This window comes from Globicephala melas, chromosome 7 (genome assembly GCF_963455315.2).
Source record: "Globicephala melas chromosome 7, mGloMel1.2, whole genome shotgun sequence".
Lineage (NCBI taxonomy): Eukaryota > Metazoa > Chordata > Mammalia > Artiodactyla > Delphinidae > Globicephala > Globicephala melas.
The window spans coordinates 33058719-33079220 of NC_083320.1; the positions used below are offsets into that span (position 1 = coordinate 33058719).

Genomic DNA, 20502 nt, shown 5'->3' on the forward strand with positions numbered 1-20502 from the left:
TGACACACATTTCTAAATATCAGAACCTCTTTTTCCTTTCTTTTTCTTTCTTTTTTAATGGTAATAATTCTTCTTAATGGAGAAACACAACATGTAAACTATACTTCAGATGCTATGACTGGAGGAAAAAGGTTTTGAGAACAGAGAGTTAGTGTCCTAACTAGCCAGAAATCATTGGTGATCTACAGTCCAAATAGAACCTAATTTTTATGGCACATAACAATGTTCACATAACTTTTTCCAACATTAATAATTAACTGCTGGTGTTTAATTATTTTAAAGCAGACATTTCACTTATGTCTCAATAAAAGCATCAGTGGACTTCCCATTCTGCTACAATTTTCAGGAACCAGTCACACTTGAATTATAGCTTATCTTCCTTTAACTTTTTGCCTATAATTATACTGGTAGACAATAAATGCCTTATGTTAATATTTTGGGCCCCCAACAAAAAATTTTTTAACTTTTAAATTTGAGATTATTTCAAACTTATAAAAACTCCCATATGTATGTTACCCAGATTCACCTGAGTGAACAGGTTGCAGAGGTTTCATTTATTTGTGCCCTATCTTGTTGCCTCTAAAAAACTATGTAGGGCAGTTTTATAAGACTACACAAAATCTGTAATTAAAACAAATTTAAGAACTACAGGTAAGTAGAATACCTTCCTCCAATCCTATAACTATCAAAGTAATCCTTGAATTATTATAATGTGACACTCTGTGGCTCGGCAGAATTACAGATAGTTGCTTATGGTCCTGTGGTTAGTCCATCACCTTTTCCCCTAACAACTCCCCCCACATTATTCTTAAAGATCCACTACTATCATATGCTTTAGCTTCTATCACTCAGTACCTGATTGTCTTGAGCTTCAACGAAGATTGGGGAAAAAAACCAAGCTTCTTTTGAAAGAGAGCTACACCTTGTTATTCTCAATCATCCGTACATTCCTTTACTGCTGCTGGATCTAACCCTACTCAATGTACAAGGGATAGCAAGTAAGAAGGCAAGTAAATGTGGTTGTGGATGTTGTACAGAAGCATACTTGATGAGAAAGATATAATTACAGTAACAGCAATGAATGGTTTGATGTCAAGAAGCAAACTGTTCAGTTGAAAACAATCTAGAAAGAAATGAGTAGGATTCAGAGAACATTAAGTACCCTCTGTTGTTCCCTGGAGCTTAACCTCACCATGTGGTCTTTTAAACAGCCATAATCTATTGATACTTGTGCATTGTTTTCTTTCCCAGTATTAAAATACACTACAATTGTACTTTGAGAGTAATCTCTGAAAATGAGATCGTATAACAGAATCTTAGGAAAAGTTTTTTATATTCTTCTATTACCTTAAAAATTAAAGGCTGATGTTTCACTTTTTGGAAAGGGAAAGGAGAGGGGAATGATCGTGGCTTTTCTGTACTTATACCATGGTGAATCTCAAACAGGAGAGTTAATTTGTTTTGTCTGCGTTTGCTATCCCACTTAACTATTTCACTACATTTGTCCTTTTAACTGAAAGTAGCAACCAGCTTTCAATAAACACCAGTCCAGGGACTTCCCTGGTGGCGCAGTGGTTAAGAATCTGCCTGCCAATGCAGGGGACATGGGTTCGAGTCCTGGTCCAGAAAGATCCCACATGCCGCAGAGCAACTAAGCCCATGTGCCACATCTACTAAGCCTGCGCTCTAGAGCCCGTGAGCCACAACAACTGAGCCCACATGCCACAATGACTGAAGCCCGCGTGCACCTAGAGCCCATGCTCCGGCAACAAGAGAAGCCACTGCAATGAGAAGCCCACTCACTGTAACGAAGAGCAGCCCCTGCTCACTGCAGCTAGAGAAAGAAGGCCCGCGCGCAGCAACAAAGACCTAATGCAGCCATAAATAAATACATTTAAAAATAAATTTTAAAAATAAACACCTGTCCATTAGTTAGTGAATCCATTAAATTCATTTTTTTGCCAGATTAAAAAAAGGCAAATCCTATTCCTTCCAAGGATTTAACAATATTTCAAAATTTACACATTAGCACATATTCGTTTATTAAATTATTCATTCAACAAACATTTACTGTACTCCCACTATGTACCTGATACTGCACCAGTCACTGTGGAGACAAAGGGGCATTAAAACAAAGTCCCTATCACCAAAGACTTTAGAATCTAGAAGAGACAGAGCGACAACTGCAAAATACATAAAAATTTAGGTATGATGCCTGCAACTTATTTGCAAAAGGTTAAAAAAAATAGTGATCTACATATATAGAGAGAGGGAGAATGATAAGGCAAATACAGCAAAATGTTGACAATTAGTGAATCTGAGTAAGGGTACATGGCAGTTCTTGTAAGTTTGAAATAATTTCAAAAGTTGAAAAGAATTTTTTTGGTTGGGGGTCCAAAATATTAACATTGACTTTTATTGTGTACCAATACAATAGACAAAAAGTTAAAGGAAGATAAGCTATAAGTCAAATCTGCTAGAGAAAGACTACCACTTCAATCCACTCCTCCTGAGTAGCATGGTTACTCATTAAAATACAGGGTTTATTTTTGACTGAACTACCTACACATTAAGGAGACATCTTTAAGGAGTTTATAGATGTGAGAGCACTTCGAAAGTATAAAATACTATGCAAATAGAAGGCTTTAATGCCATCACGAAAACATCATGTGAGGGATGGAGATACTGTTTCTGTGAACACTGTTCTCAGAAGAATGAGTAATAAGCATTTTAATACCTTTATTAAGGTCTAATTTACACACTATAAAATGAGCACTGAACTTTTATTGAAAGATATTAAGGGTATTTCCTTAGGAAGAGCCAAGGTTCAAAGATTTTTAACAATAATTTTTCTCAAAACTAGTCAGCTTCATTATTGAGAAATAATATTAAAAATGGACAATGAATATAAAAATATTCAAAAAACAAAAAACAAGTGAACCTCATTAGTAAAAACAATGTAAATCCATTTTCAAAATGACCTCATTAAAGTTTTATTTTAATACTAGTGCTCATTAACATATGATGAGATATGCACTTTAGTATATCACTGATGGGAATGTGAACTGTTTCAACCATTGGAAAAGCAATTTGACAATGTATGAGGAACTTTAATACTGTTACTAGTGGATACAGGAATTACAATTCTGGGAATTATAATTTAATATAATGGTATATATACAAACATGTGCATTGTAGCAAAAAACTAGAAACAGCCTAAATGTCCAAAACCAGAGGAATGGATAAGAAAAATATCTAGTTGGTAAAATATTATACAACCATTAAAACTGATGATTATGAAACATGTAATACCTGGAAAATATTATATTATGTTTAAAAAGCAGGATCTAAAATTTATATCACTAATACAACTATACAAAAATTAAAGAGAAAAGACTAGAAAGAAATATTCAAAATATTAACAATGGTTGTATATAGGTGTAGGGATTTTTAAAGATTATTATTCTCCTCTCCATTTATCTCATTTTTCTATTTTTCTGAATAAATAGGCATGTATTCCTTTAATACTTCCTTAAATAAGTAATATACAAATATATTCTTATGTTAAAGATTCAAACAATACATAAGTATAATAATAGGCAACCTCCCGTAAAGAGTCACCCTGAACTATCCCTCCTTCTCTACCTTTGATGAGTTTGCACCATATTTCTAGTAATTTTTAAATACATGTCTTTATTTGGCCAATGTCTATGTTAAATAGTCAATAAATGGCATTTTTATAATGAAAAATTACAGAAAAAAAATCACTACCACCAAACTTTCTACTGATGTAATATTCAATATACGTCAAGGAACAAAAAGTTCTGCTTCTTAATTTTATATTTTAATTAATTCCTTTAAACTTCAACACTTAAAACTATTTTTATTTTGGTCAAGCACCTAAGCATTTACAGACTAAATGTCTGACATTCTATATAGTAGTGGTTATTTTTCTTTCTTTTTTTTTTTTTTTGGTACGCGGGCCTCTCACTGCTGTGGCCTCTCCCGTTGTGGAGCACAGGCTCCGGACACGCAGGCTCAGCAGCCGTGGCTCACGGGCCCAGCCGCTCCGCGGCATGTGGGATCTTCCCGGACCGGGGCACGAACCCGTGTCCCCTGCATCGGCAGTAGGACTCTCTACCACTGCGCCACCAGGGAAGCACTAGTTTTCTTGAAATTAATATAAAAGTAAATATTCATTTTGTTTACTAACAATGAATTTACTTGATTGTTTTGTTTGAAGAACAAAATACATTAATTGGGTTAACACTCTCAAATTAGAACACTTAAAACACTTTCCCTTTTTATCAGGATAACATTACTGATTTATAGTGGCAATCATTCTCTGCTTTTGATTCAAGAGATTACAGTAGACCAAGTTCTAAGTAACAATCTGAAATGTAGTTGTAAAGATCTTTGAGGTGAATTTATGGACAAATTCACTTTTCTTTCATCTAGCTAGATGTGAAAATTAGAGACCTTGCTTTGTTTGTTTTTTTGTGGAAAATAAATATAGCCAATTCAGTATAATTTCACAATAAAAGCTAATTGCCTTGAGTAGATAGAAACTACATGAAAAAACTCCTTATTGCTTTCAGTTTAGTGTTTCATCAATAAATCAAAGGAAATAGGGACCTCCCTTGTGGTTCAGTGGTTAAGAATCCACCTTCCAATGCAGGGGACGTGGGTTCCATCTCTGGTTGGGGAACTATGATCCCACATGCCGCAGGACAACTAAGCCCGCACACCCCAACTACTGCGCCCGCATACTCTGGAGCCTATGCACCACAACTAGAGAGAAGCCCACGTGCTGCAACTAGAGAAGCCTGCACGCCACAGCGAAAGATCCCACATGCTGCAACAAAGATTCCGTGGGCCACAACTAAGACCTGATACAGGCAAATAAATTAATTAAAATAAAATAAAATAATAAATTTTAAAAACACTTTAAAAAATAAAATAAATAAATAAATAAATAAATAATCAAAGGAAATAATCCAAAACTGAAGATCTTAGAGTATGGGCTGATAAAATTTCTTGACAGAGAAAAGAATTCTTGAAAAGTGCTACATTTCAATTTTTAAAAATTATTTAAAAAAATTAAAACTTTTTATTTGGAAATAATTATAACAGTTGCAAGAATAACAATAGTACAAAGAATACCCATATGCCTTTATCCAAATTCACTTTTCTTACCATTATACCCCATTTGCTTCATCATTCAAGGAAGGTTAGATACACGCATCATGGCCCTTTACTTCTAAACACTTCTCAGTATTTCCTAAGAATATGGATATTCTCTTATATAACCACATTCTTATCAGCTTCAGTAAATTTAACATTGAAAAAAATCTTTAATTATCTATTTTGTCAATTGGATTAACAACATCCTTTATCACATTTTGCACATCCAGTATAGGAGAGTTAGGTATCGCTTAGTTGTCAACTTTCTTAGCCTCCTTTAATATAGAATCTTTCTCACAGTCTCTTTTTCTTATATGATATTGACATTTTTGAGGAAAACAAACTCCCTTTTTGTAACAGAACATTCTTAATTTATGATTTGCCTGATGTTCCTTTGTGATTAGATTCATTCTTGATTGAAATACAGTACTAAATTAGTTACACTGTGTCCTCAGAGTATCACGGACGTCCATCTGCCCTTCATTAATGATATTACCTGGTTAAGCTATTGTCTGATTTCCTCACTTTATAATTACTAATTTTTCCCTCGCAATATGTTGGACAAACTCTAAAAGAATGCAAATATCCTCAGTCCTTATTGAACCTGCCCCCTAGATTTAGGATCTTAGGATGATTCTTGCCTGATCCAATCCTTGCCATGATGGCTGCATAATGATAATTTTCCAACACCTACAGTTACAACTTGGCACTTGGCATTCTACTATACACAAGTGCCCTCTCTTCTCCCTTCTCTGCTATCAGCATAGACTCAATTCATTTTCCCTCCAATGATTTATAACTTATTACTAAATGATCTTAAATGATCTTAAGATCACTAAAATGATCTTAAATGTAGCTCGTGGGAGGTTCCTTCAAACTGGCTACTGTGACAAGTCTCCATCCTTTTGGGGGGTACTTCTTTCCTTATCTTCTAGTGTTATAAGATGTTGCACGTTTATCTTGCACCTATCCTGCTCCAGTTCTAGAATAAGTCATTTTTCCAAGGACCCCAAGTTCCACTGACTGTGGAGTCGTAGTAGAAACTAAACCTGGGCATTATGTACACTCATAGCTATAGGGGTGCTTTTGCTTCTTATTTTTTTCAACAGAGATAAGAAATATATGTAGGCATGTATGTATACACACACACATATAAATACATACTCATACAAATACATATATACATGGCTGCATATACATGCATGTAACACATACATATGGATATTTTTTAAGTCATAAGTCCATAATAATACCTTGAACTACAATCTATTCACATAGGATTCTCTTTTCTTCCCCCATCTATAACTGTTTCCTTATTCCTTCAGTGAGAACACTGGTTCCCAAGAATATCAACACTAATACTCATTTTCTTAATCCTATAATACAAATATATCTACAATTGTTTCAGAATTGCTTTGTACACACTACTAAAAATGAAACCTTCTAAAAAGAGTTCAGTTATTTGTTTGCAATTCTCCCCCCAATCTCTTATATATTGCCTAAAAGAGTATATACAGTCAAATACTGTTTTTGTAAAATGCTTAGATTAGTTCTTTCTTTTTCCCTTAAGTGTGATTATGATGTTTATGTAAAATACAACTAGGCTCATTTGCTTTCAGTTTGGGATTTTGCCCCCTTCCCGTCCTTAATGATTTAATTATACTTTTTGCACACACAGATTAGTAACATAATTCCAAAAGTCAAAACTACATGCATAAAGCTATATTCAGAGGACTTTTCCTCCTTCTTGTATCCTTTCTGTTCCATTCCCTCCAACCCTTGTAAGTAACCAACTTCATTATTTTCTGGTTTATCCTTTCTTTGCTTCTTTTTGTAAAGATAAGCTTTCTATTTTACACAAAAGACAGCATACTATATAAGCTTTTTATTCACCTAATGTTACCTCTAGAAATCACTCCATATCAGTTCACAGAGATCTAACCCATTTTTTTCTTATAGCTGTATATTTGGTACTCCATTACACATGTATGTACCATAGTGGATTTGAATCAATCTCCTATTCTTAGGCATTTAGGTAGTTTCCAATACTATACAGTTACAGACAATACTACAATAGGTAACTTTATGCATATGTATTTTCATACTTTCGGAGGTATGTCTTCAAAGATAAACTCCTACAAATGGGAGTGCTGGGTGAAAGAGTAAGGACATATGTTGTGTTCTTAATATTACCAAACTCCTCTTCATGTGAGTTGGAAAGTACTATATTTTGATTCAAACTTATTTGATAATATACCAATACCTTGGAAATCCTGGTGTATTTCTTCTCGATTTTAGGTGTTAGCTAGATGTAGTCTCATGATGCTGGAACTCTCCCTCTCACTCTGGCCCAACCTGAATATTTTCATATATTTTTAAATTCTGAAAATCTTTGGAGAAAGGAATTACAAGGAAACGTACGTTACTTTAACTACTTACTGAGTGGTGTTGTGTCTGGAAGTGGAAAATTCTCAGTAAAGTTGACATTACACAAGTCTGTGCTACAACAGCAGAAACGGTATGTTCCATTCTGAATTGAGGGTGGAGTGGTAGTTACTACACATTCTTCGTAGTGACACTCCTGGGGATCTCCAATGTGAGACCAACATCCTACAAATTGATGTTAATGTAAACAAGTTAGGTTTACATATGTCATAATGTAAATAAGTTATAACTCTTGCAAACCAATAGGAAACCACATCTTTTTAATAACAGATAATGGCAAAGTATAAACAAGCATTTCATAGAAGGAAAAAGCCACTAATAAAATGTTTGACTTCACAGTTAATCTATGAATTATTATTAAAACATCAATAAGATTACATTTTTGTCTATATCTATTGAATTCTTCTGGGTTTTAAAATAATTATATATAACAATAACAAGGATTTAGTAACACACAGTGCTGGAGGAAATGTAAATGTATATAACATTTCTAGAAAGTCACATGGCAATTTTTATGAAGAGCCTTTTCATGTTTTATAATCTAAAAATTTTACTTCCAGAAGTCTATTCCAGGAAAATTATGAGATACAATCAAAGAATTATGTTCAAAGATGTTCACTGAAGCATTAGGTATTACAATGAAAACCAGAAAACAATATAATGTCCAACAGCAGAGTAATGTGTAAGTAAACTGAGATACATGTATACAATGAAAAATTGTATAGATTTTGAAAGTGTTTTCAAAGTATATTTAAAGACATAGGAAAATATTCATGATATAATTTAAATGGGAAAAACTGTATATGAAATTATTTATATAGTATTACCATAATTTTGAAAAAATAGTACACACACATATAAACATAGAAGTACAAAGAAAACACGCCTGAAGGGAATAAACCAATACAGTTTTTAAAAAAAACTTTTTAAAGTATGGAATTGTAGACATTTGTTTCTCTTATAGTTTTCTTTATTTTCTAAACTTCATAAAATGGCATTATATTATTAAAATTGTAATAAGATATTATTAAAATAAGCTAAAAACAATTACCCTTTGCAAATGTGGAGCTTGTGTGTGAATACAGACATGAATACACACTTTTAAACTTACTGTTCTCCTGCAGAGGGTTTTACAATCTACTTCCATGCCCTTCTTAGATAAACTTCAATTGTATGAAAGAGTTATTTCAGGTAAAAAAAGTATTACTTGCCTTGTTTTACCAGATTTATGTCCCCTTTTGATTTCTCCCAAAGGCCGTAGCAGGTGCTACCTTTTGAGCATAATATTGTTCCGTTTTCATGAGAGATTCGACTCTCACCTATCCCAAGGTCTTGTTGATATGGATCTTTAAATGCACAAAGACGTTCTTGATTCTGAGAAGCTAAAATAAAGGAAAAAAAGACAAATTCACTTTATGATAATCTTTGCAAAACATTATTATATAAAATCTTAGAGCCTTTTTGAAAGGCACTGTAAATTTCCCTACTAAATCCCTAACAAGGCTTGAATAAATGTGCAATTTTGTATTTATTCAATAACTTCTTTCTTTTCATTAATTAATTTGTAACTTCCAAACAAGAAGCAAACTTAAAAACTCATTTCCCAAAAGGAATACCCTCTTACATAAATTATTCTCACCACTCTTTCTCCTATTAAATAATATTGGTGTCTGAATAAAGAAATATCATCACAAAAATGTCCATGCTCTAAATTATTAAAAATTCAAAACAAATTAACAAACCTAGAGGGCTGAATAATTTTTGGAAATTCTACAGTACTCACTTCTACCATATTTTATACTCAGTTGTAAAATGTTAAACATAACATTAGGCATGTTAAACTAAGGATGAGGAGAGACTACAAGTGGATAGTACATGGTTTCTATCTGGCGAGATAGAAATGTTCCAAAATTAGATTGTGGCAATGTTTGCACAGCTTTGTAAATGTACAAAAAAATAATTGTTCACTAAAAATGCGTGAATTTCATGCTATGTAAATTATACCTTAATAAACCTGTTTTTAAAAATTAAGGCTATTAGTGCTCAAAAAGAAAATGATTTTCCATCATTAAAAATATCAATATAATAGAAGAAATGCTCAACAATCCCTCATACCGAAGGTCAACCCAATGTATTTTCAATGCCAGTCAGTCTTTCTCCATGTACATAATCTGATTTAACTAATCTCAGTAGAACATTTGCCACATAATTTATCAGCTAACAAACATTTACCAACACTGCTGAGAATACCAAAGAAGTAAATGGTTATCAAAAGCAACAGCTGATCTTTGGTTTCTTAAAGCAGACTTTCCTACTGTGTTTGACTTGCCAGAATAACAATCTAACACACTTTGCCACTATATTCCTCATGGGCTTCTGATTTATTTCTTGATTTTGCTGTGTATCTTATTTAGTATGGCTTAATTCATTAGCACCTTAGCACTGGAAATGATTTATTAAAATAATGTTTCTGAAACTACAAAACTAAGGACAAAACCCTGGAGAAGAAATGAAAGCACCAACAACTGCGTGCCCAAGTCTATTTAGAAACACAGACCTGCCATATTTATTACAACAGAAAGCACCTTCAAAGTACTGAGCTAAATAAATAGGGGATTCACAAACAGATAATATAGAGTTCTACCCGTCAAGCATCTTATAGTCTGCTTGGAGAGAGACAGTAATTACTCAAAAAAATAAACGTGACTTCCACATTTCCACAATTTAGAATTTCAGGCAGTCTTCTAGAAGGTATTTACTAATATCATATAAATGGCCAGAAAATGTAGTATAGCCTTTTTTAAAAAAAAGATTTTTTATTTACTTATTTATTTTGGCTGCGTCAGGTCTTAGTTGTGGCACGCAAGATCTTTCATTGCGGTGTGCAGGCTTCTCTCTAGTTGCAGTGCACGGGATCCAGAGCATACAGGCTCCGTAGTTGCAGCCTGCAGGCTTAGTAGCCCCCCAGCATGTGGGATCTTAGTTCCCTGACCAGGGATCAAACCCAAGTCCTCTGCATTGAAAGGCAGATTCTTAACCACTGGACCACCAGGGAAGTCCCTAGCTTTTTATAAAAACTACTTCCAGGGCATTAGCCAGATTATAAGTATATCACATTTTTACCACATGTAGTCACATATTCAAAATCCTTTAATGACAAATATTTATATTATCTTGCACATTTAACAGTATTTCCTTAGATATACCCTAATTTGCAAACTTTACAAAATTATTATAAAGATTAAAATCAAATATATCTCTACATATAAAGTACACACAGCACAAAGATTGATACTTAAAAGACTCAAACTAAAAACAAAACTCTGTAATGTAGATCTAAAAAAGCATGCCTATTTATGAGACATAATTCCTTATCCCCATTTCTTGACTCAGGTTAAGTGCTACTACCACTTGCTGAAATTATGTAACCCACTCTGTTTCCCTTTTTGTTTTGATCGTTAGAAAGATCAGAATGAATTTATGAACTCATTATCTCTACTTTTCCACAACCAAGATATTCTATTTTTTCCCCTCCTCTTCTGTTGTTATCCATTTTGACTAGAATTTTGTATTGCGTACTGAGTTAATGAATAGGGATCTAACCGTACCTGGAGGTAGATGGATCATAAATAAATAAGTGCCTCATTTAATTTAAAAATAAAAATATATCCTTGTGAAAGAATAAATACAAAGTGAAAATTTTTCCTCTGCCTGGATTTCTTTTACAACTGAAAAGTAGCTAAAGGGGGCTATCTTGGTGGCGCAGTGGTTGAGAGTCTGCCTGCTGATGCAGGGGACACGGGTTCGTGCCCCGGTCTGGGAAGATCCCACATGCCGCGGAGCAGCTGAGCCCGTGAGCCATGGCTGCTAAGCCTGCGCGTCCGAAGCCTATGCTCCGCAACGGGAGAGGCCGCAAACAGAGGACCGCGTACCGGGAAAAAAAAAAAAAAAAGTAGCTAAAGGAATGAACATGCATAAAATTTTTAGTTCCATTATTAAATAATTTGCTGACTGAAACCTAAAATTCTCCTTATATAAAAAGACAACAAACAAACAAATCCAATCTCCTCTATGTCTCCCTGTTGCTTCATCCCAAGATCAAGGCAATAAAGGTACAACTGTAGGACACTGAATCATACCTTTAATATCCCTCAGTTTTCACTAAATAACTTTTTCTTAAAATTACTTCAGCCTACTTCATAGGAATTATTTTATGACAGTGTCATTAGTATAGGAAAATTATACTTGGCTATTTTGAGAGTAACTCTTTCAAATTATGATTCAGCAAATTTCTATATAAAATAAAGGTGTTTAAGCAAGAATTCTAACTAAACCGTCCTTTGGTCAAAAGAAAGAAAAACTCCATTTCGTAAAACAGTGCTTGCATGTTTTTAAATGCTATTTGTTATAATGTCTCAGCAATATCTCTGTATAAAGTTTTGGATTCTTCACAAATAATGCAGGAAAAGTAGGCATGAAATAAAGACTACTATGAGAAACAGTATAGCCTAGTATTATATTCTCACAAAAAGAGACCTGATCATTTACATGTGGTTTTCTGAATTTGTCAACAGCTAATAAACAAATCTTGATCAATCAAGTATGGTCAATTAGTTCTTTCAAGGGACATCCATAATCAAATACAGTGATTAGATAGGAGTCTTTCAAAAACTGCTCTCCTCATTTTATTTATTTTTAAAAAATTTTTTTCCAGATTTATTGGGATATAATTGGCATATATTACTGTGTAAGTTTAAGATGTACAACATGATTTGATATATATATATTGCAAACTGATTACCACAATAGGGTTAGTTAACAGCTCCAGCACCTCACATAATTACCATTTTGTGTATGTATGTGTATGGTGAAACTATTTAAATCTATTCTCTTAGGGACTTTCAAACATATAATGCAGTATTTGTTTTTTCTTGCCTCTTTCTAACAGAACACAATTTTTTTTATTTTTTATTTTTTTTGCGGTACGCGGGCCTCTCACTGTTGTGGCCTCTCCCGTTGCGGAGCACAGGCTCTGGACTCACGCACAGGCCATGGCTCACGCGCCCAGCCACTCTGCAGCACGTGGGATATTCCCAGACCAGGGCACGAACCCGTGTCCCCTGCATCGGCAGGCTGACTCTCAACCACTACGCCACCAGGGAAGCCCCACATTTTTTTTATACAGCAGGTTCTTATTAGTCATCAATTTTATACACATCAGTGTACACATGTCAATCCCAATCTCCCAATTCATCACACCACCACCACCACCCCTCGCGGATTCCCCCCTTCGTATCCATACGTTTGTTCTCTACATCTGTTGTCTCAATTTCTGCCCTGAAAACCAGTTCATCTGTACCATTTTTCTAGGTTCGACATATATGCGTTAATATAAAATATTTGTTTTTCTCTTTCTGACTTCACTCTGTATCACAGTTTTTAGATCCAGCCACGTCTCTACCAATGACCCAATTCTGTTCCATTTTATGGCAGAGTAACATTCCATTGTATATATGTACCACATCTTCTTTATCCATTCGTCTGTCGTTGGGCATTTAGGTTGCTTCCACAACCTGGCTATCGTAAATAGCGCTGCAATGAACATTGGGGTGCATGTGTCTTTTTGAATTGTGGTTTTCTCTGGGTATACACCCAGTAGTGGGATTGCTGGATCATATGGTAATTCTATTTTTAGTTTTTTAAGGAACCTCCATACTGTTCCCCATAGTGCCTGTATCAGTTTACATTCCCACAAACAGTGCAAGAGGGTTCCCTTTACTCCACACCCCCTCCAGCATTTGTTGTTTGTAGATTTTCTGATGAAGCCCATTCTAACTGGTGTAAGGTGATACCTCATTGTACTTTTGATTTGCATTTCTCTAATAATTAGTGCTGTTGAGCAGCTTTTCATGTGCTTCATGGCCATCTGTATGCCTTCGTTAGAGAAATGTCTATTTAGGTCTTCTGCCCATGTTTGGATTGGGTTGTTTGTTTTTTTAATATCGAGCTGCATGAGCTGTTTATATATTTTGGAGATTAATCCTTTGTCCGCTGATTCATTTGCAAATATTTTCTCCCATTCTGGGAGTTGTCTTTTCGTCTTCTTTATGGTTTCCTTTGCTGTGCAAAAGCTTTTAAGTTTCATTAGGTCCCATTTGTTTCTCTTTGTTTTTATTTCCATTACTCTAGGAGGTGGATCAAAAAAGATCTTGCTGTGATTTACGTCAAAGAGTGTTCTTCCTTTGTTTTCCTCTAAGAGTTTTATACTGTTCAGTCTTACATTTAGGTCTCCAATCCATTTTGAGTTTGTTTTTGGGTATGGTGTTAGGGAGTGTTCTAATTTCATTCGTTCACATGTAGCTGTTCAGTTTTCCCAGCACCACTTATTGAAGAGACTGCCTTTTTTCCATTGTATATCCTTGTCTCCTTTGTCATAGATTAGTTGACCATAGGTGCGTGGGTTTACCTCTGGGCTTTGTACCTTGTTCCACTGATCTCTGTTTCTGTTTTTGTGCCAGTACCATATTGTCTTGATTACTGTAGCTTTGTAGTATAGTCTGAAGTCAGGGAGTCTGATTCCTCCAGCTCCATTTTTTTCCCTCAAGACGGCTTTGGCTATTCAGGGTCTTTTGTGTCTCCATACAAATTTTAAGATTTTTTGTTCTAGTTCTGTAAAAAATGCCATTGGTAATTTGATGGGGATTGCACTGAATCTGTAGATTGCTTTGGGTAGTAGTCATTTGCACAATATTGATTCTTCCAATCCAAGAACATGGTATATCCCTCCATCTGTTGATATCATCTTTAATTTCTTTCATCAGTGTCTTATAGTTTTCTGCATATAGGTCTTTTGTCTCCTTAGGTAGGTTTATTTCTAGGTATTTTATTCTTTTGTTACAATGGTAAATGGGAGTGCTGCCTTAATTTCTCTTTCAGATATTTCATCGTTAGTGTATAGGAATGCAAGAGATTTCTGTGCATTAATTTTGTATCCTGCAACTTTATCAAATTCATTGATTAGCTCTAGTAGTTTTCTGGTGGCATCTTTAGGATTCTCTATGTATAGTATCATGTCATCTGCAAACAGTGAGTTTTAATTCTTCATTTCCAATTTGGATTCCTTTTATTTCTTTTTCTTCTCTGATTGCCGTGGCTAGGATTTCCAAAACTGTGTTGAATAATAGCAGTGAGAGTGTACATTCTTGTCTTGTTCCTGATCTTAGAGGAAATGCTTTCAGTTTTTCACCATTGAGTATGATGTTTGCTGTGGGTTTGTCCTATATGGCCTTTATTATGTTGAGGTAGGTTCACTCTATGCCCACTTTCTGGAGAGGTTTTATCATAAATGGGTGTTGAATTTTGTTGAAAGCTTTCTCTGCATCTGTTGAGATGATCATATGGTTTTTCTCCTTCTATTTGTTAATATGGTGTGTCACATTGATTGATTTGGGTACACTGAAGCATCCTTGCATTTCTGGAATAAACCCCACTTGATCATGGTGTATGATACTTTTAATGTGCTGTTGGATTTTGTTTGCTAGTATTTTGTTGAGGACTTTTGCATCTATATCATCAGTGATATTGGTTTGTAGTTTTCTTTTTTTGTAGTAGCTTTGTCTGGTTTTGGTATCAGGGTGATGGTGGCCTCATAGAATGAGTTTGGGAGTGTTCTTTCCTCTGCAATTTTTTGGAAGAGTTTGAGAACCACAGGTGTTAGCTCTTCTCTAAATGTTTGATAGAATTCACCTGTGAAGCCATCTGGTCCTGGACCTTTGTTTGTTGGAAGATTTTTAATGACAGTTTCAATTTCAGTGATTGTGATTGGTCTGTTCATATTTTCTATTTCTTCCAGGTTCAGTCTTGGAAGGTTATACCTTTCTAAAAATTTGTCCATTTCTTCCAGGTTTCCATTTTATTGGCATAGAGTTGTTTGTAGTAGTCTCTTAGGATGCTTTGTATTTTTGCGGTGTCTGTTGTAACTTCTCCTTTTTCATTTCTAATTTTATTGATTTGAGTCCTCTAACTCTTTTTCTTGATGAGTCTGGCTAATTATATACAAATTTTGTTTTTCTTCTCAAAGAACCAGCTTTTAGTTTTATTGATCTTTGCTACTGTTTTCTTTGTTTCTATTTCATTTATTTCTGCTCTGATCTTTATGATTTCTTTCCTTCTGCTAACTTTGGGTTTTGTTGTTCTTCTTTCTCTAGTTCCTTTAGGTGTAAGGTTAGATTGTTTATTTGAGATTTTTCTTATTTCTTGAGGTAGGCTTGTATAGCTATAACCTTCCCTCTTAGAACTGCTTTCGCTGCATCCCATAGGTTTTGGATGGTCGTGTTTTCATTGTCATTTGTCTCTAGGTATTTTTTGATTTCCTCTGTGATTTCTTCAGTGATCTCCTGGTTATTTAGTATCATATTGTTTAGCCTCCATGTGTTTGTGTTTTTTATGTTTTTTTCCCTGTAATTCAGTTTTGATCTCATAGCGTTGTGGTCAGAAAAGATGCTTCATATGATTTCAGTTTTCTTAAATTTACTGAGGCTTGATTTGTGACCCAAGATGTGATCTATCCTGGAGAACGTTCTGTGTGCACTTGAGAAGAAAGTGTAATCTGCTGTTTTTGGATGGAATGTCCTATAATTATCAATTAAATCGATCTGGTCTCTTGTGTTATTTAAAGCTTCTGTTTCCTTATTTATTTTCATTTTAGATGATCTGTCCATTGGTGTAAGTGAGGTGTTAAAGTCCCCCACTATTATTGTGTTACTGTCGATTTCCTCTTTTATAGCTGTTAGCATTTGCCTTATGCATTGAGGTGCTCCTATGCTGGGTGCATATACATTTATAATCGTTATATCTTCTTCTTGGATTAATCCCTTAATTATTATGTAGTGTCCTTCCTTGTCTCTTGTAACATTCTTTACTTTAAAGTCTATTTTATCTGATATGAGTATTGCTACTCCAGCTTTCTTTTGATTTCCATTTGCACGGAATATCTTTTTTCATCCCCTCACTTTCAGTCTGAATATGTCCCTAGGTCTGAGGTGGGTCTCTTGGAGACAGCATATGTATGGGTCTTGTTTTTGTATCCATTCAGCAACCCTGTGTCTTTTGGTTGGAGCATTTAATCCATTCATGTTTAAGGCAATTATCCATAGGTACATTCCTATGACCATTTTCTTAATTGCTTTGCGTTTGTTTATGTAGGTCCTTTTCTTCTCTTGTGTTTCCCACTTAGAGAAGTTCCTTTAGCATTTGTTGTAGAGCTGCTTTGGTGGTGCTGAATTCTCTTAGCTTTTGCTTGTCTGTAAAGCTTTTGATTTCTCCATCAAATCTGAATGAGATCCTTGCCGTGTAGAGTAATCTTGGTTGTAGGTTCTTCCCTTTCAACACTGTAAGCATATCATGCCACTCCCTTCTGGCCTGTAGAGTTTCTGCTGAGAAATCAGCTGCTAACCTTATGGGAGTTGCCTTGTATGTTATTTGTCATTTTCCCCTTGCTGCTTTCAATAATTTTTCTTTGCCTTTAATTTTTGCCAATTTGATTACTATGTGTCTTGGCATGTTTCTCCTTGGGTTTATCCTGTATGGGACTTGCTGTGCTTCCTGGACTTGGGTGGCTATTTCCTCTCCCATGTTAGGGAAGTTTTTGACTATAATCTCTTCAAATATTTTCTTGGGTCCTTTCTCTCTCTCTTCTCCTTCTGGGGCCCCTATGATGTGAATGTTGTTGCGGTTAATGTTGTCCCAGAGGTCTCTTAGGCTGTCTTCCTTTCTTTTCATTCTTTTTTCTTTATCCTTTTCTGCAGCAATAAATTCCACCATTCTGTCTTCCAGGTCACTTATCCGTTCTTCTGCCTCCATTATTCTGCTATTGATTCTTTCTAGTGTAGTTTTCATTTCAGTTATTGTGTTGTTCAACTCTGTTTGTTCTTAATTCTTCTAGGTGTTCGTTAAACATTTCTTGCATCTTCTCAATCTTTGCCTCCATTGTTTTTCTGAGGTCCTGGATCATCTTCACTATTATTATTCTGAATTCTTTTTCTGGAAGGTTGCCTATCTCCACTTCATTTAGTTGTTTTTCTGGGGTTTTATCTTGTTCCTTCATGTGGTACATAGCCCTCTGCCTTTTCATCTTGTCTATCTTTCTGTGAATGTGGTTTTTGTTCCACTGGCTGCAGGATTGTAGTTCTCCTTGCTTCTGCTGTGTGTCCTCTCTCTCCTCTTTTTAAACAGGTGATATTTGGTTGTAATAAGCACTAAAGCAATTTTGATTAACATAACTACATTAAACTGCAAATAGTCTCATCCAAACTGCTGACAGAGGTACCTTCATAAAAGAGTTGATCATGCTTAAAATCTGTTAGCTCCCTGAAGTTCCTAGAATTAAATTCAAGCTCTTCAGTTGGCATTTAATGTCCTTCATAAGCCGACCCAAAAGAACCATGATCACTTTGGTGGGCCCTAGGAACTTTTGATTTCATGGGCCCTTTCCTCCAATAAAAAATATTAAAAATTATACTTTGGAATTCCCTGGTGGCGCAGTGGTTAAGAATCCACCTACCAATGCAGGGGACATGGGTTCCAGCCCTGGTCCGGGAAGATCCCACATGCCATGGAGCAACTCAGCCCATGTTCCACAACTACTGAGCCTGCGCTCTAGAGCCTGCGTGCCACAACTACTGAAGCCCGTGCGCCTAGAGCCCGTGCTCCATAACAAGAGAAGCCACTGCAGTGAGAAGTCCATGCACTGCAACAAAGAGTAGTCCCCACTCACCACAACTAGAGAAAGCCCAGGTGCAGCAACAAAGACCCAACATGGCCAAAAATAAAATAAATAAAGAAATTTATTTTTTTAAAAAATTATACTTTACTATTGCATTGGGATAAAAACAATATGTTAACCCTAGGTATTAGAACATTTTCTTCAACATGAAAAGTTCCTTTTTTCCTTCTGCTTTTAAAACAAATTAAAACATTTTCTTGGACCTCCAGAAATACTGTGGGCCCTGTACCTAATGGGTAAGTCAGCCCCAGGACTCAAGTTACCTCTTGCCATTCACCCCACTCCTCCATTCCTCAGTTTCCACCACACTAATATGCCAAGATCTTTCCTGACCTTTATACATAATGTACCCAGTATCTAGAATGCCATTTTTCGTGCTCTTCAGTTTGCTCTGCAGTTAAATGATATGTTCTACGCTCTCAAATCTCTTAACTCTGTTTTAGCATTGCATGGCGTTATATTTTATCTGTTTACATGCATATCTCCGGCACCAAGTAGGAGGCTGACTTCACTTGTTCCTAGAGGAAAACTAGGTGTATATAACTCATTTTGTATACCACGAATACCCAACAGTGTTACAGGCAGACAGCTTTCATATCTACATATATTGTACTCAATATCATATTCCCATTCAAAGGTTATAAAATCTAGGCAATAATCATCTAGTCCTTTGACCACTCTACTATACACGAAGCTGTGAAAATAGTATCCGTATACATGCAATATTATATTATTTTCATATATATATATATACACACACACACACACATACATATCTCCAAGTTACTGAGAATAAACTAATCATTTTCTGTTTACATATGCTTTCTGGATCAGCATTTGCTAATCATGTGCAGCATTTAATTCCCAGGAACATATGTGGCATGTCTGGAATACTCAGCTGTCTTACATTTCCGACTCTGCAATATAACACTATCAAGAATGTAGAGTATAAAGGTATGGCATAGTTTTATCATGTCTGCATCAGTTAACTGTCATTACAGACATAAATCAGCATCATTATGCATACACTGAAAAATACTATCTATTTGTTTTTATGGGGGAGGAAAGAAAGGAAAAAATGGCTATACTAAAAGTATTAACTATTTGCCCTTTTCCCTTTTTTACCAAATACTTTTATACTATTTGAATTTTCATGAAAATATATTCACGTATTACATATTTCAAAAATAAAAGGTTTTTGTACTTGAATTATTTTTACATTTTTTTTTTAATTTTGTAATGATTATATATTCACAGGTAGCTGGAAAGAAATATAAGGAGAAGGTGATTTGTGAACTAGGTTCCTGCTTCTCCATTCTTTGGCCACTGAATAAAGCTTGTGCTGTCCCAGTCTCAAAGAGGGAGGGAGGGAGGGAGGGAGGAAGGAAGGAAGGGATATAGGGACAAGTGCAGTAACTCTCTCTCCAATGCAAACATCCCAGACAATCACTGTGCAGTATCAAAGACAAGAAATCTACATTAGCACAATCCATAGAGCTTAATCAGATATTACCAGTTATACATGCACTCAACTGTGTGAGTACGAATTTATGCAATTCAGTCACATACCATCACAATCAAAATATTTAACTGTACTATCACAAGATACCCTCATGTTAACCCTTTATAATTACGATCCCTTTGTCCCCATTCCTAACCAACAGCTACCAGTAATCTGTTCTCCAACTCAATGATTATATTTCACAATTACTATATAAATGGAATCATGTAGTACATATCCTTTAGAGATTGACTTTTTTCACTTAGCAAAAATTCCTTGAGGTTCACCCAATTTGTTGCATGTATCAACAGTTCATTACTTTTTATGGAGTAGTATTCCATGGTATGGATGAAATACACAATCTGTTTAACTTTTCACCTTTTGAAGCTCATTGGGGTAGTTTTCAGTTTTTGGGTGTTAGAAATAAAACTGCTATGAACATTTGTGTATATGTTCAATTTTATTAGGAATTTTATTTATTTAAAGTAAAATAAGAATAATATCCTAGAAAAATAAAGTACGATGTCAGTAAAAAGAAACCTGACACTAAGACCATGTGCTCTACCAACAAAATACATTGTGCCGCATC

General features: G+C 35.0%; 1 protein-coding gene across 2 annotated transcripts in view; it reads right to left on the minus strand.

Annotated features, from left to right (window-relative positions):
- Nucleotides 1-20502, minus strand: part of BMPR2 (bone morphogenetic protein receptor type 2) — a 201305-nt gene that overhangs the window by 94032 nt on the left and 86771 nt on the right. Inside the window, exons 2-3 of one of the 2 annotated variants that reach the window (XM_030854423.2) lie at nt 8841-9011; nt 7624-7794 (exon numbers count right to left, since the gene is read on the minus strand). In XM_030854423.2, the coding sequence (XP_030710283.1) occupies nt 7624-7794; nt 8841-9011 (342 nt within the window). Of the gene's footprint in view, nt 1-7623; nt 7795-8840; nt 9012-20502 lie in introns of those variants that run through there. The other variant, XM_060302041.1, reaches the window with a different exon arrangement.